Source organism: Oncorhynchus mykiss, chromosome 28 (genome assembly GCF_057628025.1).
Source record: "Oncorhynchus mykiss isolate SJ-2025 chromosome 28, ASM5762802v1, whole genome shotgun sequence".
NCBI classification, from domain to species: Eukaryota; Metazoa; Chordata; class Actinopteri; order Salmoniformes; family Salmonidae; genus Oncorhynchus; species Oncorhynchus mykiss.
Window position 1 is genome coordinate 35,266,032 of NC_143049.1, and position 24,287 is coordinate 35,290,318.

The 24,287-nt window shown below is 43.4% G+C and overlaps 1 protein-coding gene and 1 long non-coding RNA gene across 2 annotated transcripts in view; both read right to left on the reverse strand.

The window, feature by feature from the left end:
* Positions 1–296: 296 nt before the first annotated feature.
* On the reverse strand, positions 297–1,362 carry LOC149970847 (uncharacterized). Its single transcript, XR_016492790.1, has 2 exons — positions 1,133–1,362; positions 297–831 (listed from the first exon to the last, which is right to left on the reverse strand). It is a non-coding gene; the product is annotated as an uncharacterized LOC149970847 (long non-coding RNA).
* Positions 1,363–5,471: 4,109 nt separating this feature from the next.
* Positions 5,472–24,287, reverse strand: part of LOC110509050 (uncharacterized) — a 61,639-nt gene continuing 42,823 nt past the window's right edge. The window contains exons 36-53 of the mRNA XM_036966668.2: positions 18,689–18,781; positions 17,605–17,744; positions 17,259–17,376; positions 16,601–16,681; positions 16,203–16,301; positions 15,890–15,937; positions 15,523–15,705; positions 14,004–14,134; positions 13,779–13,851; positions 12,628–12,702; positions 12,171–12,290; positions 11,313–11,408; positions 10,921–11,130; positions 8,729–8,906; positions 7,758–7,872; positions 6,650–6,822; positions 6,039–6,124; positions 5,472–5,908 (exon numbers count right to left, since the gene is read on the reverse strand). Of these exons, the coding sequence (XP_036822563.2) occupies positions 5,859–5,908; positions 6,039–6,124; positions 6,650–6,822; positions 7,758–7,872; positions 8,729–8,906; positions 10,921–11,130; positions 11,313–11,408; positions 12,171–12,290; positions 12,628–12,702; positions 13,779–13,851; positions 14,004–14,134; positions 15,523–15,705; positions 15,890–15,937; positions 16,203–16,301; positions 16,601–16,681; positions 17,259–17,376; positions 17,605–17,744; positions 18,689–18,781 (2,069 nt within the window). The 3' untranslated portion in view covers positions 5,472–5,858. The remainder of the gene's footprint in view (positions 5,909–6,038; positions 6,125–6,649; positions 6,823–7,757; positions 7,873–8,728; positions 8,907–10,920; positions 11,131–11,312; positions 11,409–12,170; positions 12,291–12,627; positions 12,703–13,778; positions 13,852–14,003; positions 14,135–15,522; positions 15,706–15,889; positions 15,938–16,202; positions 16,302–16,600; positions 16,682–17,258; positions 17,377–17,604; positions 17,745–18,688; positions 18,782–24,287) is intronic.

Below are 24,287 nucleotides of genomic sequence, written 5' to 3' on the forward strand. Positions count from 1 at the left end.
TGAGGCATTTATAAGTTATATTCTTCAAGAAACAATGAGTGGCATCCTACGGCATCCTATCATTTGAAATGGATCATATTCCTGTGACCCCACCCAACAGAAAATAATAAAGATAAATAAAAATGTCTAGAAAATAATAAATGGGTAGCCTACAGGTATACATCATTAATTTAAAAGTAGAAAATAAATGGATGTATCAAATGCAGATGACCCATTTAAAGTCCATTCTAATCTGCATCATCGCATAGCCTACTGTACTAAGAAATACTATCTAACATTCTAAGAAATGAGAGAGAGAGATTTCACTTTTGTTTATTATCTAATTCACTTGATTTGGCAATATAAACATATGTTTCCCGCGTCAATAAAGTCCCTTAAATTGAAATTGAATTGAGAGAGAGAAAAGTATAATTCTGGAGACAAACGATTAATAAATAATTATAATTTTATTTCAACTTGACAAATCGGCTATAGCCTCACAACCATGTAACTTAAAATGAATTTAAAAAAAATAATACGTTAAATTAACAATTTCGTAAAAACTTTGGCAAGCTGGTAAGGATTTGTAATGAAAACTGTCGTCGATTAGAAGACCATCTGTTTGGGAGTAAAAGCAGACGATCAGCAGGCGGTCCATGACTTCCAGAAGAACACTTTGCATCCTTCTTTACGAACGCGCGAGTCCTGTGGCATAGTCTCGCGCCTACTCTCCTGTTTCCCGACACTCTCCGGTCCACGAGGGAGGGAGTTTATTTTCAACGTGTTGTCGTGGTGTGACTGTGAAAGCTTGTACAGCAGCCAGACGAAGTTGTATTTGTCGTCAGCGGATACCTGTGAAAGAAAAACGATGTTCTTATATAACTGCAATGTTAAATGCATTCCTTGTTAATTCAATAGCATATAGCCTATAGCCTAGCATAGGTAGGCTAGTCTACTAAAATCAAACTTCCAAAGTGAAGGAGCCTGTCATTTTGTGCGTTTACTGCCATTTTTCCAATTAGCCATTTCAGCACAATGGACAAATCCACTCATTTAATTTAATGCAAGCACGTTCCACTAAGTAACGTCAACTTTATATCGCCTAATTTTCAGAAACCTTAAAAGAGTACGAACAGAACACCATGCTCCTCACCTGTTTATCCTGTAATGTTTCGAGCCATGTTGGTTTATCTTGGTGTCCGAGCTTGAGATCCGAAGACCCTCCGAAAGAGTCGACCTTCCCCGTCTGACACAGACTGACACACACAAGCACAAATGCGCACCAGATTCCGGTGAGGGCCATCTGGACTCTGGTAGGTCTCTTGAGCTGGTATAGATGAGATGTCCCAAGATGGAATGATGGAACGAAACTCTGAATAACTTGCAGCTACCCCGGTAGCTGGTCTTTTTAAACCAATGTATTACGTAAGATGAGGGTGAGGTAATGAAATTGTATTTGTCCTCAGTGATGCAGTAAAGCATGTGATGTGACAGATAATTTACAACAGTCATTAGGGGTCTGGAACTAAAGGCAACTCTTGTTCTTCTCATAGTTGCAAGACTGTATATTTTACAACGAGATGTTGGAGCATAATAAAACATGTTACAGGTAATTTTAATTTGTAGCCTGTAGTCTTTAACGCACCATTTATTCAGGCCATAAATTCCACTCGTGCTGTGTGTGGGCGTGGGGCCGACATGTTTTTTTTTCTCCTATTACTGCCTCAGCTATAGCTGGTATCCACACTCACGTCATTGCGGATATAGAGGCCTAACTGAATATAATGTCATCATCGGTTGTTTTCACATATTTGCACGCACACAGATCCACACACTGTGCTATTACAAGCTGGTTTCCGTGCGACTGGCCGCGCAATGTGCACTCGTGAAATTAAACGTTAATGACACCGACATGGCGCAAAAAGTGATCTCATTAACCCCTTTTCTGCGCCATAAAACAGGAAGATATTGGGGAATCCAGAGGTGGCGGAAGTCGCTCAACATCGCGGCAGGCTCACACTGGTTCCGTCTGCCTTGTCTATTAATGAGATTTATACTCTGTTTGACATATATCTGTTAGTCCGTAGTATCCCCTCTCCCACCCCTCTTATTACAGTTGTAGCCAGGGGCAGACTTTGACCAAAAATCGTCCCGGCATTTCTAACACAACTGCCCATTTTTTTCCTTGAGGTCTCCACACCGGCCCATTTTTCCCCGAGGCCCACATTATTAGCCAAATAATGATCATTTTGCGCAAAAAAAAACAACATGTTATACAGACCCACTGTGTTAAAAACGGACCTGGCCATGGTTGTAGCATACATGTATTCACACAGTAGCCTTAGCTGACCAGTCACTTAGATTATGTTGAATTAAAATGCATGTTTTATGTTGTTATCACACATTCATGCTTGGCAAGCCCAAGACACAATAATATGGCTCCTCTTATTGAAGTTCACCTTGAAAGGGAAGAAGGTAGACCCTAAAAGCGCAATCTGTAGTTGATACATCATTTTTATTTATTTATAAATGAATGATATGTAACCTACACATTGATTCTTGGAAGTTTATAATTTATAAATGCGTCATGAGATTAGTTCATCTCCATCAGAATCTAAAATATAAGCTTGTTTTACTCCAATGTTTGTTAACAAAGTAAATTTAATCAAACACTGTATAGCCTCAAAACATGGTGAAAATGATACTTTTTATAGCATGGACGGTCAGTCCTTGCATCAGTAGCCCCATCCCTCATCTTTTTACAGAAACAGTGGCGGGGTGTACTTTGTTTTTGTTTCAACTGCAGATTACCCATTTAAGGGGATAGCGCTCAATTTATTGAATTATATTCTATAGGAGGATTATGTAGCGCCGCTACCATTGGTCTTCCACTGAGTGGATTAATCCTATTAGTACAGGGGGTAGTAGTGCCCGTCCCTCACAGGTTCATTGCACCTTGCCACAACGTGTCCACAACGTGTCCCACAACGTGTCCACAACGTGTCCACAACGAGTCCCACAACGTGTCCACAACATGTCCCACAACGTGTCCCACAACGTGTCCACAACGTGTCCGCAACGTTTCCACAACGTGCCCACAACGTGTCCCACAACGTGCCCACAACGTGCCCACAACATGTCCACAACGGCACAACGTGCCCACAACGTGTCCCACAACGTGCCCACAACGTGCCCACAACGTGTCCACAACGTGCCCACAACGGCACAACGTGTCCACAACATGTCCACAACGTGTAAAGAAGCCTATAGGGCATTAAGTGGAGGTATTTTAAGATGAGAACAGATAGCGTGGCGGTATGGTTTCTGATATTGCTTCCAGTAAAAGCAGTGTTGGGACGCAAATTAGAAAATGTCTTTCTAATATTAAGGGGAAACGGGGAAACCTAGTCAGTTGTACAACTGAAATGTGTCTTCTGCATTTAACCCAACCCCTCTGAATCAGGTAGCTGCGGGGTGCTGCCTTAATCGACATCCACGTCTTCAGCACCCAGGGAACAGTGGGTTAGCTGTCTTGCTCGGGGGCAGAATGACAGATTTTCACCATGTCAGCTCGGGGATTCAATCCAGCAACACTTTCAGGTTACTGACCCAACGTTGTAACCACTAGGCTATTAACTGTGGTAGTACTGCCTTCCTATGGCTTACTATGCTCTGTAACATGGTCTCATTAGAATACGTAAAAAAGTGACATTTAAACATAGTAGTTGCATGTCGCTTATGTCTGTTATTGCCTTACGTCAAAGTAGTGTGTTTTAAAAAAATGCTGTGGCTTTGTTATCCACTATGACATAGGGATGTTCAAGCTATTGACCACAGCCATTAAATGGGTTAGTGAGTTTTAGTTATTCTACCTTAGGGTCCAATACTGTTTTTCTGATGGTAGTGCGATTTAAAGAGGCAGTGCAGTCAAAAATGTGATTTCTGTATATTTCTATAATAGTTCCACACTATGAGGGCGAAATAACACAGAAATTGTGAAAATTATGATAATGCCCTTTTAGAGTAAGAGGTTTTTGAAGTGTGTTGACCTTCAGCACCATGGACAGCTCCAGCGCGTTGACCTTCAGCACCATGGACAGCACCATTGCGTTGATTTTCAGCACCATGGACAGCTCCAGTGTGTTGACCTTCAGCACCATGGACAGCTCCAGTGTGTAGACCTTCAGCACCATGGACAGCTCCAGTGATTTGATCTTCAGCCCCATGGACAGCTCCAGTGTTTACCTTCAGCACCATGGACAGCTCCAGTGTGTAGACCTTCAGCACCATGGACAGCTCCCGTGTTTACCTTCAGCTCCATGGACAGCTCCAGTGTGTAGACCTTCAGCACCATGGACAGCTCCAGTGTTTACCTTCAGAACCATGGACAGCTCCAGTGTGTAGCCCTTTTTATTTAGGAGATGAGAGGATTCTTGTTATAGGGATTGTGGCTGTGGAAGTTAACAAAGAGAGAATGTCATATTTCAGGAACAGGATGTTGGTATTTTACTCTCTTACTGAACAGTACATTGTGATGTAGAATTACATTTTGGAAACAAAACAGTATACTGTGGAAAGTGAATGTAGACTCAGACATGTGTTTTCCCATTAGCTACCGACTATATCCAGCTTTCACTAGTACACTGACTGCACACATTCACATCATTTGTTATTTCCATAGGATGTCCTATCCAGACCTGTTCAAACATAGGATGTCCTACCCAGACCTGTTCTCAGTTCGCTATAAAGGTGGTTTCCCTGACAACCAAAGTGATGTGTCACCTACTCATGTGTGATAGAATCTTAATGATGTCAGGGCTGTATGATAGAGCTCTTTCCCACTGAATAGTCCGTGTCATCCAGATGGTCATTTCAGGTTTACACAAGTTCCTTATAAATATCCATCTGGTTAAGCGAGTTCCAAGGTCAGTTTGGAATTAGTCAATAATGTTTCAGTCTAGTGCCGGTCAATGAGGTTTGCCACATCGCACCATTTTATTTCTCCAACAACGGAAAACATCAAAGCAAGCTTTCAGTTGTGTTGTTCATGCTCAAGTAATTGGGTCTGACCTCTCATAACAGCATAATGCAGGCTAACGCCAACTACTGTGACTGGCCATAAAGATGAATGAAGATGATCCGGCAGCCCCAGATCAAAGTTATTCCACTGGGGTGAATGGGCTTCAGTGGGCCTGGGGGGTGGATTAACCCACTCATTAACAGTACAGTACCCTGACAAGGAGAGAAGAGACGTTCCATTATTTATGGCAACGAGTATAGTTAGACTTTATTGAGGAAAAATGTGCTTACTATATGACTGAGATATGTGGTTATTGTCTCACCTAGCTATCTTCAGATGAATGCACTGACTAAGACGTTCTGGATAAGAACATCTGCTAAATGACTAAAAGGGCCATTTAAAAGTGTAGATTGTCCGCGCAGAAAATGTTATGGCATTTAGACCTAAACTCGAGTAATTACACAGACGCAACTCTGAGTGAATGTTTATTTGGAAATATCCAACCATTTTTTTTTGCAAATACAAAACAAAACAAAAAACACGTTTTTTTTTTGTTTGTTAGAGAGCACCCTATGTTGAAAGGAATAACCAAGACACATTATCAAATATACATGTTAATAGAGCCAAACACAATAGCGAAATACAGTACAGTGCTTGAGACTTTATAAAACCACTTAGATACATTAAAATCACATGTGTGGTCCTCAGTGCAAGTCATGAAGAGCTCAATATAATTACAACCCAGAAGGTGATATTAACAGTAGTTCCAAGATATCTTAAATAAACATGTCTGTCTTGATTCAGAATAATTCAGCCGTGTCTTTTGGACTGGGAACCATACCAGTTTGCAAATAGTATCTTACATCTTCCAAATATTTTGAGTGAGCGCTTGAGCCTGGCTGGATTTGTCTAGGGGAAAAAAACACCTAATTATAAATACATTAAGAATATGATTATTATCATTTGTTTAAAGTCATCCGTCAAAAGTAATGGTTCATTTTGCACTGCTTGAGGCTGAATGTGGATTATAATGCACTACCATTGCTTTGTGGTTTCCTGCATACGCGGCAGCGACTGATGACATTCTCTAGAAGAGGTCCTTTCACCGTCTGGGGCACAGGCTTACTGCAGCACACAGAACAGGGCCCATATTCACAAAGCATCAACGAGTAGGAGTGCTGGTCTAGGATCATGTCCACTCAGTTCATATAATTTGATTGATTATGATCTTAAAAAGGCAAAACTGATCCTAGATCAGTAAAGTATGCACTGTGAGGAAAGTAGTCTCTTTTTAGAGTAGTGCCATGACATATGGTTTAGTTCAAGCTGACACAGTATTACTGTATACTGTGCTGTAAAATACAGGGTATTATACCATTAGAGTTGACAGATACATCGTAAAAACACAAGAAGTCTACATCAAATGAAATCCAACATAGTATAGTTGAGTATAGCATAGAACAAAACAGAATATGATACAGTATTGATAGATTAGGTTAGGCATAGATAGGTGGACATTTCATGTATGTTAGAGCTGGGCTAGAACAAAAGTCTGCACGCACTTTGCAGTCCTCCATGCTCACCACACACACACGCACGCGCGCGCGCGCACACACACACTGAATCAGTCTCTGCTGAGATGATTCTAACCTGAACATGTGGTTGGGGTCGAGCAAGGCCAGCCAGAAGCTGTAGGAGTCAGGGAAGTAGTTACAGGTTCCCCGGCCATGACACTCGATGAAGGGGACCTGGCGGAAGTGTTCTAGACACGACCCTGGGGAGCCCAGAGGCTGGCCCGACCCCTCAGCACCCGCACCCGTTTGCTGGGAGAAAAGGAAAGAGGTGGAGGAGAGAGGTGGAGGAGAAAGGAGAAGAGAAAAGAGATGGGAAGCAATGGGGAATGAAAAGGAGGAGGAGGAGTATAGAAAATGAGGAGAAAGGGAAAAAGATAGGAGATGACAAGATGGAAAATGACAGATGGAAAACGGGGATGGAAACCGGGGGATGGAAAGCGACGGATGGAAAGCGACGGATGGAAAGCGACGGATGGAAAGCGGGGGATGAAAAATGGGGGTTTGAAGTGGTGGAGGGTAGAGAAGTATAGAGAAGGAGAGTTAGTTAGACTGAGTTTTGAATGATGGCACAATGGACTCCGCTCCATACGCTGCTACTATGATATTTCATTCACATCATTATCATTCATATCAATCGCATTTATCAATTTACACATATATTGTACAGATATTAAACAGTATATGTAATACAGGGAGCAGATTGTTAGTGGCCTGATCGCATCGTTCACCATTCTGTTTCACTTCATGAATCAGCTTGGCCTTTCTCCAATTGATGGCCATTTCCTATAAGTTAGAACCAATCAGCATCCTCTCAGAAACATTAGGTGGATCTAGGACAAAATACCACAATTAGGCCGTCCTCTGATTGGTTGAAGGTGATCCAATCGCAGACAAGTACATTTTGAATAATGCCCTTCATTACAGACATATGCACAACATGTATCAATGAAGAGCAATGCCAGACTGATATGTGAAGTGAAATAGGTCAGGATGGTTCCACCACGCTAGGTTGTTACCATGACAAAGGTCAGGATGGTTCCACCAGGCTAGGTTGTTACCATGACAAAGGTCAGGATGGTTCCACCAGGCTAGGTTGTTACCATGACAAAGGTCAGGATGGTTCCACCAGGCTAGGTTGTTACCATGACAAAGGTCAGGATGGTTCCACCAGGCTAGGTTGTTACCATGACAAAGGAGTATCCAGCCCACAGGGATTCCCAGTCACCAGGACAGTCTGGGACCTGGGCGGTCTGGCTGTGGATGGCCATGGCATTGGAGCTGCCCTCACACACTGAACACCTAATTACACACACACACACACACACACACACACACACACACACACACACACACACACACACACACACACACACACACACACACACACAGACACACACACACACACACACACACACACACACTTGTCGAAACGTGCTCCAAAATAAACAAGATTGCAGACTGCAGAGACCTTGTATTTTTTGGCCTGCAAGTATGTTTGTGTGTGTGAGTTAGTGTGTGTGTGTGTGAGTTAGTGTGTGTGTTTGAGTTAGTGTGTGTGTGCGTGTGAGTTAGTGTGTGTGTGCGTGTGAGTTAGTGTGTGTGTGTGAGTTAGTTACTGCGTGTGAGTTAGTTACTGCGTGTGTGTGAGTTAGTGTGTGTGTGTGTGTGTGTGTGTGTGTGTGAGTGAGTTAGTGGGTGTGTGTGAGTTACTGTGTGTGTGTGAGTTAGTGTGTGTGTTTGAGTTAGTGTGTGTGCTTGAGTTAGTGTGTGTTTGAGTTAGTGTGTGTGTGTGTGTGTGTGTGTGTGTGTGTGTGTGTGTGTGTGTGTGTGTGTGTGTGTGTGTGTGTGTGTGTGTGTGTGTGAGTTAGTGTGTGTGTGTGTTTGAGTTAGTGTCTGTGTGTGTGTGAGTTAGTGTGTGTGTGTGAGTTAGTGTGTGTGTGAGTTAGTGTGTGTGTGTGAGTTAGTGTGTGTGTTTGAGTTAGTGTGTGTGTGCGTGCGTGCGTGCGTGTGTGTGTGTGTGTGTGTGTGTGTGTGTGTGTGTGTGTGAGATAGTGTGTGTGTGTGTGTGTGTGTGTGTGTGTGAGTTAGTGTGTGAGTCAGTGTGTGAGTTAGTGTGTGAGTCAGTGTGTGAGTCCTGTCTCTCTGGGCTGTGTACCTGCTGATGTAGCTGCTTATCTCGTCTCCTCTGATCAGGTCCATGCTGCGTGGCATGGGCTTCTCCGTGGACAGCCAATAGGAGTAGTCATTGCGGGCGGCGTAGCGACAGGTGTTGTCCGTGTCACAGAACAGGAAGGGCATGGTGGAGAAACGAGGCAGGCAGCTGCCAATGGAGCCTGGGGGACAGTGGTGAGGTCATCGAAGAATGCTAAAGTCACAATTTTAGCACCTCTTTCACCCCGAATGAACCCTTATCCCTTAGCCCTGAGACACCGTAGATCTGAAGGGATTAGACAGGTATTAGCTCCACCTTGCCTGCTGAGAGGCTTCCGCCATATTACTTACACATTTACAACCTCTGACATCTTTACACCCTCTGACACCTTTACACCTTTACACCCTCTGACATCTTTACACCCTCTGACACCTTTACACCCTCTGACACCTTTACACCCTCTGACACCTTTACACCTATACACCCTCTGACACCCATACACCCTCTGACATCCATGCACCCTCTGACACCCATACACCATCTGACACCTTTACACCCTCTGACACCCATACACCCTCGGACATCTTCACACCCTCAGACACCTTTATACATTCTGACACCTTTACACCCTCTGACACCTTTACACCCTCTGACACCTTTACACCTATACACCCTCTGACACCTTTACACCTATACACCCTCTGACGCCCATACACCCTCTGACACCCATGCACCCTCTGACACCCATACACCCTCTGACACCTATACACCCTCTGACATCTATACACCCTCTGACACCTATACATCTATACACCATCTGACACCTTTACACCTATACACCCTTTGACACCTATACACCCTTTGTCACCTATACACCATCTGACACCTATACACCCTTTGACACCCATACACCCTCTGACACCTATACACCCTCTGACACCTTTACACCCTCGGACACCCATACACCCTCGGACACCCATACACCCTCGGACACCCATACACCCTCGGACACCTATACACCCTCGGACACCTTTACACCTGTACACTATCTGACACCTTTACACCCTCTGACACCTTTACACCCTCTGACACCTATACACCCTCTGACACCTTTACACCCTCTGATACCTATACACCCTCGGACACCCATACACCCTCGGACACCCATACACCCTCAGACACCCAGACACCCTCAGACACCCATACACCCTCAGACACACATACACCCCTCAGACACCCATACACCCCTCAGACACCCATACACCCCTCAGACACCCATACACCCTCAGACACCAATCACCCTCTGACACCCATACACCCTCAGACACCTTTACACCTGTACACCCTCGGATACCTATACACCCTCTGACACCTATACACCCTCTGACACCTTTTCCCCCCTCTGACACCTTTACACCCTCTGACACCTTTACACCCTCTGACACCTCTACACCCTCTGACACCTCTACACCCTCTGACACCTCTACACCCTCTGACACCTCTACACCCTCTGACACCTCTACACCCTCTGACACCTCTACACCCTCTGACACCTCTACACCCTCTGACACCCATACACCCTCAGACACCTTTACACCTGTACACCCTCGGACACCTTTACACTCTCTGACACCTTTACACCCTCTGACACCTATACACCCTCTGACACCTATACACCCTCGACAACTTTACACCTTCTCGACAACTTTACACCCTCTGACACCTCTACACCCTCTGACACCTCTACACTCTCTGACACCTATACACCCTCGACACCTATGCACCCTCTGACAACTTTACACCCTCTGACAACTTTACACCCTCTGACACCTATACACCCTTTGAGACCTGTACACCCTCAGACACTTGTACACCCTCAGACACCCATACACCCTCTGACACCCATACACTCTCTGACACCTATACACCCTCTGACACCTATACACCCTCTGACACCTTTACACCCTCTGACACCTTTACACCCTCTGACACCTGTACACCCTCAGACACCTATACACTCTCCATCTCCAACATTTGAAATGTTGGTCTAAATAACATCTGTGCATAGTTTATTTTGGTGTTGTGACAGTGTGTGTGTGTGTGTGTGTGTGTGTGTGTGTGAATGTAAAGTCTACCAACTCAAGTGTGTGTTTGTGTCTCAGATGAATTGATTATGCGTCTCCATACTCCATTACCCAGGTCTTGTCCGTGAGCCCTTTTGTTGCCATTGATGAAGAGCAGAGAGTATCCAGAGTAGATGAGGGCGGTGCCTCGGGGGCAGTCAGGCACTCTGATGGTCTGGCTGTGTCGGGCCAGCAGGAAACTGTCAGCCAGGCCTGCCGTGCTGCTGCCCCGTGGGCCAAGAGGACCCTTCTGACCCGGAAACCCCCGGTAGCCCAACGGCCCTGCCCGAGTAAAAACACTTCCATAAAATACATGTTTTCCAACTGTTTGTATCTTGTTCAACAAGGTCAACGTTGTAAAATTACTCGTTCTAGACAAAGGATAGAAAAAACATCTACAAAGACAAATGTTACCACTAGAATCACAGACAGGTACACACATTCACATTCATTTGCATAACTACCTGTCAGTCCTGGCGATCCTTTGTCTCCCTTGCATCCGGGGAAGCCAGGCAGGCCTGGAGGGCTGTGTCCCTGTTGACCCTCAGGGCCTGGGGGGCCTGGCAGGGAGAAGGCAACTTGAATTTAGCAATGGATTAAGACAAAACTAAAGTAGGAGCTACTGAGACCCATTGCGCTAACGTTAGCCTGTGGTGCCCGTAGCGAAGACTCATTGTGCTAACGTTAGCCTGTGGTGCCCGTAGCTAAGTCTCATTGTGCTAACGTTAGACTGTGGTGCCCGTAGCTGACTCATTGTGCCAACGTTAGCCTGTGGTGCCCGTAGCTAAGTCTCATTGTGCTAACGTTAGACTGTGGTGCCCGTAGCTGACTCATTGTGCCAACGTTAGCCTGTGGTGCCCGTAGCGAAGACTCATTGTGCTAATGTTAGCCTGTGGTGCCCGTAGCGAAGACTCATTGTGCTAACATTAGCCTGTGGTGCCCGTAGCTAAGACTCATTGTTCTAACGTTAGCCTGTGGTGCCCGTAGCTAAGTCTCATTGTGCTAACGTTAGCCTGCGGTGCCCGTAGCTGACTCATTGTGCTAACGTTAGCCTGTGGAGCCCGTAGCTAAGACTCATTGTGCTAACATTAGCCTGTAGTGCCCGTAGCTAAGACTCATTGTGCTAACGTTAGCCTGTGGCGCCCGTAGCTAAGACTCATTGTGCTAACATTAGCATGTGGTGCCCGTAGCGAAGACATGGCATAGCCTTCACTTTTACCTCCATAGAAAAGTTCATTAGTAAGAAAGAATATGCCGTTTGGGTGAAATGAATCACAGTGGCCATGTGGCTTGTAGTTCCACATGAAGAAAGAATACAGAACCTGTTAATCCTGGTTCTCCTGGCAGCCCACTGTGACCTGGAGGTCCCTGGTTACCGGTGTAACCGGGTGGGCCCGGATCCCCCTTTTCGGGTCTCACTGGCACATCAAGCCCCGGACAACCTGTATATGTGCATAAACAAATCTTTGAGTAGGTTTGACTAACTGCTGAGAACAAATTGTGTTAAAGATACTGTTTAGCGTTGCATTGATTAATTAAATATAGACTCAATGGTTTTCAGTGTTGAATGTTGAGTGTTTATTGTTGAATTTCCAGTGTTAAATGTACAGATTTCCGTGTTAAATGTTGATTGTGTTAAATGTTGAGTTGTCAAGTTTTTTTTAAATGTTGAGTGTTAAATGTTCAGCTGTCAGTGTTTATGTCGACTGTGTTAAATGTTGAGTTTTCAGGGTTAGATGTTGACAGTTAAATGTTGCCTTTTCAATGTTAAATGTTGACCTGGTGGTCCTGGCGGGCCTCTGGATCCATTTGGTCCTTTCGGGCCGGGGTTAAAACTAGGATCACCCATCTCACCTGAAACAACACAGTTCATCAAGAGACACTGAATCCTCAACTGAACACACACTAGTGTAATGACAGGTTTGGTGAACACATCACTATAGTGTAATGACAGGTTTGGTGAACACATCACTATAGTGTAATGACAGGTTTGGTGAACACATCACTAGTGTAATGACAGGTTTGGCTTACACATCACTATAGTGTAATGACAGGTTTGGTGAACACATCACTAGTGTAATGACAGGTTTGGTGAACACATCACTATAGTGTAATGACAGGTTTGGTGAACACATCACTAGTGTAATGACAGGTTTGGCTTACACATCACTATAGTGTAATGACAGGTTTGGTGAACACATCACTAGTGTAATGACAGGTTTGGTGAACACATCACTATACTGTAATGACAGGTTTGGTGAACCCATCACTAGTGTAATGACAGGTTTGGTGTACACATCACTAGTGTAATGACAGGTTTGGTGAACACATCACTATACTGTAATGACAGGTTTGGTGAACTCATCACTATACTGTAATGACAGGTTTGGTGAACTCATCACTAGTGTAATGACAGGTCTGGTGAACCCATCACTAGTGTAATGACAGGTTTGGTGTACACATCACTAGTGTAATGACAGGTTTGGTGTACACATCACTAGTGTAATGACAGGTTTGGTGAACACATCACTATAGTGTAATGACAGGTTTGTGAACACATCACTAGTGTAATGACAGGTTTGGCTTACACATCACTATAGTGTAATGACAGGTTTGGTGAACACATCACTAGTGTAATGACAGGTTTGGTGTACACATCACTAGTGTAAAGACAGGTTTGGTGAACACATCACTATAGTGTAATGACAGGTTTGGTGAACACATCACTAGTGTAATGACAGGTTTGGCTTACACATCACTATAGTGTAATGACAGGTTTGGTGAACACATCACTACACTGTAATGACAGGTTTGGTGAACACATCACTATACTGTAATGACAGGTTTGGTGAACACCTCACTATACTGTAATGACAGGGTTGGTTTTCTATAGAAAAAAATGCAGAAGATTGTGGATAAAATAAGATTACCGGGGACTCCTGGGGTTCCAGAGTGACCTGGGGAACCGATTGGTCCTGGAGGTCCAGGGATGGATCCTGGCCCCTAGGGGGTAAAAAGAAAGTCAAGCAATGACTCCATAGACTTCAAATTATACACAGTGTTCCTTATAAGAGCTATCTTTTCCAGCATTCAAGGCACTTTTGTAACACAAGCGACATTTAGTTAGTGTTGTATTCTTCGGTGGAGTGACTCACCGGTAGCCCTGGAGGTCCGAGGTCCCCCGTAGGCCCGTCCAAGCCTCTGCCCCCTGGAGCGCCCAGGTCTCCCCTGTCCCCTTTACATTCATAGCCTCCAGACCCTGGCTGTCCCTGTGGACCCCGCTGTCCTGAGGACAGAAAGACCCCAGTACAAGTCATCATTTCAATGTTTTGATGTAGAATAGCAATCAGGGGGAGGTTGAGTTAGGGTCAGAATTTGACTTACTGAGTCAACTAAGTCATTGAGTCATAACGGGGTGGCATAACTGGCAGGCATAACTGGCAGGCAGGTAGCCTAGGGGTTAAATCTCCGATCTGACAAGGTAAAAAAAAATCTGTCGTTCTGCCCCTGAACAAGGCAGTTAACCTACTGTTCCTAGGCCGTCATTGAAAATAAGAATTTGTTCTTTAACTGACTTGCCTAGTAAAATAACTATTGTGTTTCAGTTAGTCAGGAATAAGAGTTTGAATGAATCAGGGATAGTTAGGGTTGGACTAGTAACCGAAAGGTTGCAGATCAAATCTCCGATCTGACAAGGTAAAAAAAAATCTGTCGTTCTGCCCCTGAACAAGGCAGTTAACCTACTGTTCCTAGGCCGTCATTGAAAATAAGAATTTGTTCTTTAACTGACTTGCCTAGTAAAATAACTATTGTGTTTCAGTTAGTCAGGAATAAGAGTTTGAATGAATCAGGGATAGTTAGGGTTGCAAACTTCTGGGAATGTTCAATAAATTCCCTGGTTCTGGGATTTCGGGAAAACCAGGGAATTTAGTGAAAGTTCCTGGAATTTTGCAACCTTAGGGACAATTGTTGATTTAGATCTTGGGATATTGAGTTTAAAGGCGTCAGCATGCTTCAGATCCAACTCAGCTAGGCGAAACCGAACGAGTGTGCTCGTAAAAGACTTTCACTTAAAAAAAAATGTAACAGTGGCAATAGTATTGTTTGTACATTTTGAGACGACGTAGCCAGTACACACTTTTATTTTTTATTAATCTAAGATATCTCAACAAGTCTGTCATTAATTTTGGCATTTTTGCCAATGAGATCTTAGTCACTCAATTTTACTTCTAACTAAGATTTTTGGTGCAGTATTTCTCAATGAAAAAATGTGCATGAAAGCTCGTCGTGTCTCATTGAATGACAACAAAGAATTTATTGAAGAATCCCTACTGTTGACCAATCACGGACGAAGGGGCTACCGACTTCGGCTACCGACTTCGGCTTGCCTCAAGAAAAATGTTGTGTGCCCGGAAAAACTCTCACCGAAGTCCAAAACAAACAAAAATGTCACAAAAAGTATTCCAAACTGTTTAGTCTGGGAAGCATGCGGACACCTTCAGCCTTGACTAAAAATAACTTTCATTATTTACTTCACTATCCAGAAGTAGGCTTTATCTGTGTCTGGGAAACAGGCCTATAGACTTTCAGTAAAAGTCAAGGATAGAGAATGAATTCTGAGTTAAGAGTAGAGTTTGTGTCAGCACTAACTGATACATTTTCAGTTAAAGTCACCAGGGCTTCCAGGGTTGCCATGGGAACCAGCATCTCCTTTCAGCCCGTTGACACAAACACCACCGAACCCTGGCCTCCCGCGAGAACCCTGGGGTCCTTCGTTGCCTCGGTGGCCCTGATCTCCTGGACATCCTGGGGGCCCCGGAGGAGTGGGGCCAGGGAAACCCACATCTCCCTTTGGACCTACAGGAAATACATTATAGCCAATCAAATCAGTTCTAGCCATAAACAGAATCAATGGTAGCTAATTCAACTATCTTTGTTAACAACCAAACAAATGTTAAATAAATATCTTGCTATGTTTGTGGCAAGTTATGGTAAGTGGTGTATTTCTGAAGGTGTAGGAATAATGTCGTCCATCATGGACCTGGCAGTCCATTCTTTCCACGTGGGCCAGGAGTTGATCTCACAATCACTAAAGAGTGAGAAAGACAAGACATGTCTTACATTGCTAGATTATTACATGTTGTGTTTCAGCACTTCAGTCAACCTCTGATAAGTGCAAACTCAGTTTAAGTGCAACAAATTCACCAGAGCCGATTCAAGTAGACTATCTTCCTATCTCTGTATATCTCAATGCTCTGGTTTAGAACAATCTATTGTTTCAGAAATCAACTGTATTACTATAACTAAAATAACTGCTCTGACAGTTCAAGAAGAAGTCAACTTGTATGTCTTACGTGTCTCTCCCTTCTGACCAGCAGGTCCAGGAATGCCATCGTGACCCTGGTTACCTTTAGGACCATAGGGACCAGGAGGGCCAGGTAACCCTGGTTGTCCTGTGAAAGGGGACATGGTTAGACACCCCAAACACATGGAAACATACACTACATGGCTAAAAGTATGTGGACACCACTTCAGTGCCCGATTTCACTAATGCTCTTGTGGCTGAAGTCCCCTCATCAATGTTCCAACATCTAGTGGAAAGAGTGGAGGCTATAGCAGCAAAGGGGGGACCAACCCCATATTAATGCCCCTGATTTTTGGAATGAGATGTTCGACGAGTATGTCCACATACTTTTGAACATACTGTATTTTTCATTAATATATTTCCTATAAACCTTAGTGATGTTCTGACCTGGAGCTCCATGTGACGCAGGGAGTCCTGGGGGGCCTGGGGGACCATCAGTACCTGGTTGGCCAGCAGGACCTTGGGCTCCTGGATCACAGTGAAGAGAGAGAAATAGAGAGAGACAGAAAAAGACAAGAGTAAGAGAAATGTACACAATCACCACCATCGTCATGGTCATCTATCAAAGCAACTATCATAATTAAGGGCCCTGTGTTTTGAACATTCATGACCTGAATTGAACATTTATTAAACGTTGTTTCATCACTGTCCCCTTTTCTTTTTATGTCAGATGGTCCAGCACCACAATTCCAGCACCATTTTCCAGCACCACAATCCAGCACTATTCTCCAACACCACAATCCAGCACCACAATCCAGCACCACAATCCAGCACCATCCTCCAGCACCATTCTCCAACACCACAAACCAGCACCATCCCCAGCACCGTTCTCCAGCACCACATTCCAGCACCACATTCCAGCACCATCCTCCAGCACCACATTGTAGCACCATTTTCCAGCACCACGCTCCAGCACTGTCCTCAGGCAATTACTTTCATTTTTGGTCAAATCCTCATTTCTAAAAAGGTTAAAATCGAGGTCATGTGACATGATAGCCGAAAACACAGTCCTCATCATACTAATCAGTGTTTCAGTGGTAATAACCATTGTGTCCTGGGTCTCCTTTGGCTCCAGAGGGTCCTTGGGAGCCTGGAGGACCTGCGTAACCAGGAGAGCCTTTAATTCCTTTGGAGTCATGTTTGTTATTCAAGGCTGGCTCGCCCTAGAGAGAGAGGGAAAGAAAGAGAGAAAGAGAAAGAGAGAACGAGCGAGTGGGAGACAGACAGACCAGACAGACAGACAGACAGACAGAGAGAGAGAGGATAGTGTTATCAGAGTCAGGTAATTGTCACATTGGTGTTTAAATGGTGACGATAGCTTTACAGTATTGTGTTGCACAGTGGCAGTGATTTCAATTGCTGGTAATTGTGGTTCTGTTTGTTGATTGCACCTTCTGTCCAGGTGATCCTGGGAGGCCTGGTTTTGCACAACTGGACTCTCCTTTAGTTCCTTTTGGCCCGCGTGGACCGGGCCTACCGTCTAGTCCTGCGTCTCCATTGGAACCCAGCCCTCCCTGTGTTCCATGGGGACCTACGAGATCACATCCCACCCCCAACTCAATAACAGTAAAAACCTATAATCCATGGAGACTTAAAATCATATCCACACAACTCAATACGAACAGTAAGAACATCATCAATTGGCTTTTAATTAATTTGAGCCCTTTTCAATAGGATATCATAAGTTGTTATACCATGCAGCATGACAAGCATACAAGAAGACTATTGAATAGTGAAATGTTGTTGTGCTTGTGTGTGAGTGTATGCGCATCTGTGAGTGTGTGTGTGTTTCAGTGTTTGTGTGCGTGTGCGTGTTAGGGTTAGGCGCTATCCAGATATGAATACCTTCATACCGTTCCTGTACCATACCGGGGTATATACAGTATTGCAGAAATACAAGGGCCGCTATTTTTTTTTCAAAATGTAAAAAAATTATCAATAATACCCCCACCCCCAAAACATTTTTTAGAAAGCAGGGATCGTGATCCAGGAGGGGATTAATTGTCTCTGCCGTAACCAAGAAGAATGATATTGCAAGATAGCCACATAGCTAGCAAGTTAGCAAACCAAATGCATAGCTGGAGCCCTTGATCTAGAGATCATTTATTTGGCGCAAATCTTAGATAGTTAACTTAAGAAGTGGCGTAGCGCGCACCCGCCGAGCTTCAGGGTACCCCAAACCAAAAAATATATCATTCTAAATAAAATACATTTCATTCCGTCGGTATTGATATACCACCCAGGCCTAGTGTGTGTCAGTGTGTCATTGTGTGTGTTTGTGTCAGTGTGTCATTGTGTGTGTGTGTGTGTGTGTGTCAGTGTGTCATTGTGTGTGTGTGTGTGTGTGTGTGTGTGTCAGTGTGTCATTGTGTGTGTGTGTTTGTGTCAGTGTGTCATTGTGTGTGTGTGTGTGTGTGTCAGTGTGTCATTGTGTGTGTGTGTGTGTGTGTGTCAGTGTGTCATTGTGTGTGTTACCTGGTAGACCCATGAGCCCCATATTTCCTCTGAGTCCAGATGGGCCTGGTCCTCCTGAGCACAGTCCATCAGCCCCAGGATCACCTGGACAGCCTAACATACATACAATCATTAGTGTGCTCGCTGAAAGAAAACTCTAGAATTCCGACAATACTCTTGTTATAGATCAAACTAAACCAGTCACTACTACTACGACTACTACTGTTACTGTTTCTGCTGCTGCTTGCTGCTGCTATTACTACTGATACTACTACTGCTGCTGCTACTGATACTACTGCTACTACTGCTACTACTGCTGTTCCTACTACTGATGCTGCTATTACTGCTACTACTGATACTACTACTGATACTACTGCTGCTGCTACTGATACTACTGCTACTGATACTACTGCTACTACTGCTACTACTGCTGTTCCTACTACTGATGCTGCTATTACTGCTACTACTGCTACTACTGCTGCTGGTGCTACTACTACTACTACTGCTGCTGCTACTGATACTACTGCTACTACGGCTACTGATACTATTACTGCTGCTGCTACTACTACTGATACTACTACTGCTGCTGATACTGATACTACTGCTACTGATACTACTGCTACTACTGCTACTGATACTACTACTGCTACTACTGCTGATACTACTACTACTACTGCTGCTACTGCTGCTACTATTACTGCTACTACTGCTGCTACTGCTGCTGCTACTACTACTGATTATGCTACTGCTACTACTACTGCTGCTGCTACTACTACTGCTACTACTACTACTGATTATGCTACTGCTACTACTACTGCTGCTACTACTACTGCTACTGATTATGCTGCTGCTACTACTGCTTCTGATACTACTGCTGCTACTGATACTACTGCTGCTACTGTTGCTGCTGCGACTACTGCTTCTGATACTACTGCTGCTAATTCTACTACTGCTACTACTGCTGCTACTTCTACTGTTGCTACTGCTACTACTACTACTGCTACTACTGCTGCTACTTCTACTGTTGCTACTGCTACTACTACTGCTGCTGCTACTACTACTACTACTACTACTGCTACTACTGCTACTACTACTACTGCTGCTACTACTGCTGCTCTGCTACTACTACTACTGCTGCTACTACTGCTGCTCTGCTACTTCTACTGTTGCTACTGCTATTGCTAATGAAGCAGTGTGATGTTGTTCCTCTAGATTATGCACCAAGTTGCACACAAGGACCAGTTAAAATAGGCTAGGTCAAGAGGGGATGTTCATAATTTGATAATAATAATAATAATTCAGTGTGTTTAAAAAATGTACAGCTGCCACCCCCGTGCTTCACGAATGGGATGGTGTTCTACGGCTTGCAAGCCTCACCCTTTTTCCTCCAAACATAACGATGGTCATTACATTACAGTCTATTTTTGTTTCATCAGACCAGAGTACATTTCTCCAAAAAGTACGATCTTTGTACCCATGTGCAGTTGCAAACTGTAGTCTGGCATTTTTATGGCAGTTTGGAGCAGTGGCTTCTTCCTTGCTGAGCGGCCTTTCAGGTTATGTCGATATAGGACTCATTTTACTGTGGATATACAGTGCCTTGCGAAAGTATTCGGCCCCCTTGAACTTTGTGACCTTTTGCCACATTTCAGGCTTCAAACATAAAGATATAAAACTGTATTTTTTTGTGAAGAATCAACAACAAGTGAGACACAATCATGAAGTGGAACGACATGTATTGGATATTTCAAACTTTTTTAACAAATCAAAAACTGAAAAATTGGGCGTGCAAAATTATTCAGCCCCCTTAAGTTAATACTTTGTAGCGCCACCTTTTGCTGCGATTACAGCTATAAGTCGCTTGGGGTATGTCTCTATCAGTTTTGCACATCGAGAGACTGACATTTTTTCCCATTCCTCCTTGCAAAACAGCTCGAGCTCAGTGAGGTTGGATGGAGAGCATTTGTGAACAGCAGTTTTCAGTTCTTTCCACAGATTCTCGATTGGATTCAGGTCTGGACTTTGACTTGGCCATTCTAACACCTGGATATGTTTATTTTTGAACCATTCCATTGTAGATTTTGCTTTATGTTTTGGATCATTGTCTTGTTGGAAGACAAATCTCCGTCCCAGTCTCAGGTCTTTTGCAGACTCCATCAGGTTTTCTTCCAGAATGGTCCTGTATTTGGCTCCATCCATCTTCCCATCAATTTTAACCATCTTCCCTGTCCCTGCTGAAGAAAAGCAGGCCCAAACCATGATGCTGCCACCACCATGTTTGACAGTGGGGATGGTGTGTTCAGCTGTGTTGCTTTTACGCCAAACATAACGTTTTGCATTGTTGCCAAAAAGTTCAATTTTGGTTTCATCTGACCAGAGCACCTTCTTCCACATGTTTGGTGTGTCTCCCAGGTGGCTTGTGGCAAACTTTAAACAACACTTTTTATGGATATCTTTAAGAAATGGCTTTCGTCTTGCCACTCTTCCATAAAGGCCAGATTTGTGCAATATACGACTGATTGTTGTCCTATGGACAGAGTCTCCCACCTCAGCTGTAGATCTCTGCAGTTCATCCAGAGTGATCATGGGCCTCTTGGATGCATCTCTGATCAGTCTTCTCCTTGTATGAGCTGAAAGTTTAGAGGGACGGCCAGGTCTTGGTAGATTTGGTCTGATACTCCTTCCATTTCAATATTATCGCTTGCACAGTGCTCCTTGGGATGTTTAAAGCTTGGGAAATATTTTTGTATCCAAATCCGGCTTTAAACTTCTTCACAACAGTATCTCGGACCTGCCTGGTGTGTTCCTTGTTCTTCATGATGCTCTCTGCGCTTTTAACGGACCTCTGAGACTATCACAGTGCAGGTGCATTTATACGGCGACTTGATTACACACAGGTGGATTGTATTTATCATCATTAGTCATTTAGGTCAACATTGGATCATTCAGAGATCCTCACTGAACTTCTGGAGAGAGTTTGCTGCACTGAAAGTAAAGGGGCTGAATAATTTTGCATGCACCATTTTTCAGTTTTTGATTTGTTAAAAAAGTTTGAAATATCCAATAAATGTCGTTCCACTTCATGATTGTGTCCCACTTGTTGTTGATTCTTCACAAAAAAATACAGTTTTATATCTTTATGTTTGAAGCCTGAAATGTGGCAAAAGGTCGCAAAGTTCAAGGGGGCCGAATACTTTCGCAAGGCACTGTAGATACTTTTGTACCTGTTTCCTCCAGCATCTTCACAAGGTCCTTTACTGTTGTTCTGGGATTGATTTGCACTTTTCGCACCAAAGTACAATCATCTCTAGGAGACAGAACGCGTCTCCTTCCTGAGTGGTATGACGGCTGCGTGGTCCCATGGTGTTTATACTTGCGTACTATTGTTTGTACAGATGAACGTACCTTCAGGCATTTGTAAATTGCTCCCGAGGATGAACGAGACTTGTGGAGGTCGACAATTTTTTTCTTTTTTCTTTGCTGATTTCTTTTGATTTTCCCATGATGTCAAGCAATGAGCTTCTAAAGCCATGACATCATTTTCTGGAATTTTCCAAGCTGTTTAAAGGCACAGTCAACTTAGTGTACGTAAACTTCTGACACACTGGAATTGTGATACAGTGAATTATAAGTGAAATAATCTGTCTGTAAACAATTGTTGGAAAAAAGACTTGCACAAAGTAGATGTCCTAACCGACTTGCCAAAACTATAGTTTGTTAACAAGAAATTTGTGGAGTGGTTGAAAAACAGGTTTTAATGACTCCAACCTAAGTGTATGTAAACTTCCGACTTCAACTGTATAATATATATCTGTGTTTAAAACAATATATATATATTTTCCTTTATTATTTTCTCCTAACCCTACCACCCCTCCCCTAATTGGAGTAAACTAATGGACAACAACTTGTTTGTTTTTAGTCCCATCCTTCAGCTACCCTCAACCCTTCCCATCTCTATCTCTGAACACCATCCCGTTTTGATTTCTATTTGCCATATATTTTGTGCTGTTTTACAAAAGTTCTGAACCTTTTATATTCTCATAGTTTTTTACAGATTGTAAATGAAAGATATAATTTTTTGCTAAGAATATTATTATATTATTGATGGATTGACTATGTCTTTTCAAATCCTGCAGCAGTGCTATTTGCTGAGTTAGCTCCAGGTAAATGGAGCTATCAGCCATTCCTGAACCTGCGTCCAAAAACAATCTACATATGGACAAGTACCAAAACAAATGCTGTAATGATTGTCTCTTTGCAGCTAAATCTGCAGAGCTAGAATGGGTGTATCCCCCATATACTGTATATAACGTTCTATTGGTTGCAAGAATTTTGTATAATAATTTACATTTAAAAACTCAACGTTTTGAATCCAGCGTCATTATGTGTATCAGAATTTTGCCAAAACAGTACACAGTTACAGTCACTCACCCTTCTAGACAACTTGAATCAGGTCTTGTGTCATGAAGTCACATTGGCTAGCTAGTGCTAGCCAACTTATTTTCGCCAAATAGCTTCAGTCGGCAAGTGTGCCACCATGGCAAAATTGGTTTGACATCGGATACCCTATCTCTGGGGCTAGTAAGTGAGAAAATATTTTCATGTTGCACATCTTTTAGTTGTCTGATTAAATGCTTTAAGTATTTGTATATGCTTACCCATCCATAATACACTGGCATGCTTACCTCATCCATAATACACAGGCATGCTTACCCATTCATAAAACACAGGCATGCTTACCCATCCATAATACACTGGCATGCTTACCCCATTCATAATACACAGGCATGCTTACCCATTCATAAAACACAGGCATGCTTACCCCATTCATAATACACAGGCATGCTTACCCATTCATAAAACACAGGCATGCTTACCCCATTCATAATACACTGGCATGCTTACCCATTCATAAAACACAGGCATGCTTACCCATTCATAAAACACAGGCATGCTTACCCATCCATAATACACAGGCATGCTTACCCATCCATAACACACGCATGCTTAACTGGATGAAATGATGACACATGGTAAATAATCTGTATATATCTGATTGTATATACTGTAACTGTCTTATGGTGAGCAAAATACCAAAGTTCACTACACAGTCTTGAGGTAGTCAGTCTCAGTCTATTTAGGAGGCCGGAAGGAACTATGAGGAACCATGAGAACTATCAGGAACTATAAGGAACTATCAGGAACTATAAGGAACTACCAGGAACTATAAGGAACTATGAAGAACTATCAGGAACTATGAAGAACTATGAGGAACTATCAGGAACTATGAAGAACTATGAGGAACTATGAAGAACTATGAGGAACTATCAGGAACTATAACGAACTATGAGGAACTATGAGGAACGCGAAAAACCTTTCTTTATTTCTATATAGCTGAACTCTGTGTGAACTCGTAATTGGTTCTGATTTCTGCAAATCAGGTTCCGGACAATTACCACTCCCACGTTGTCCTTGATTGATATCGTGCCAGGGACGGACTGACCATATGGGTCATGTAGTTGACGCGTCCCTTGTCCGTCTTCATTCTACTTTAATAAATCGGGTTCAATATGAACTCTGTTGTTCTCTGACATTTGCAAATCAGGTTCTGGACAGTTAA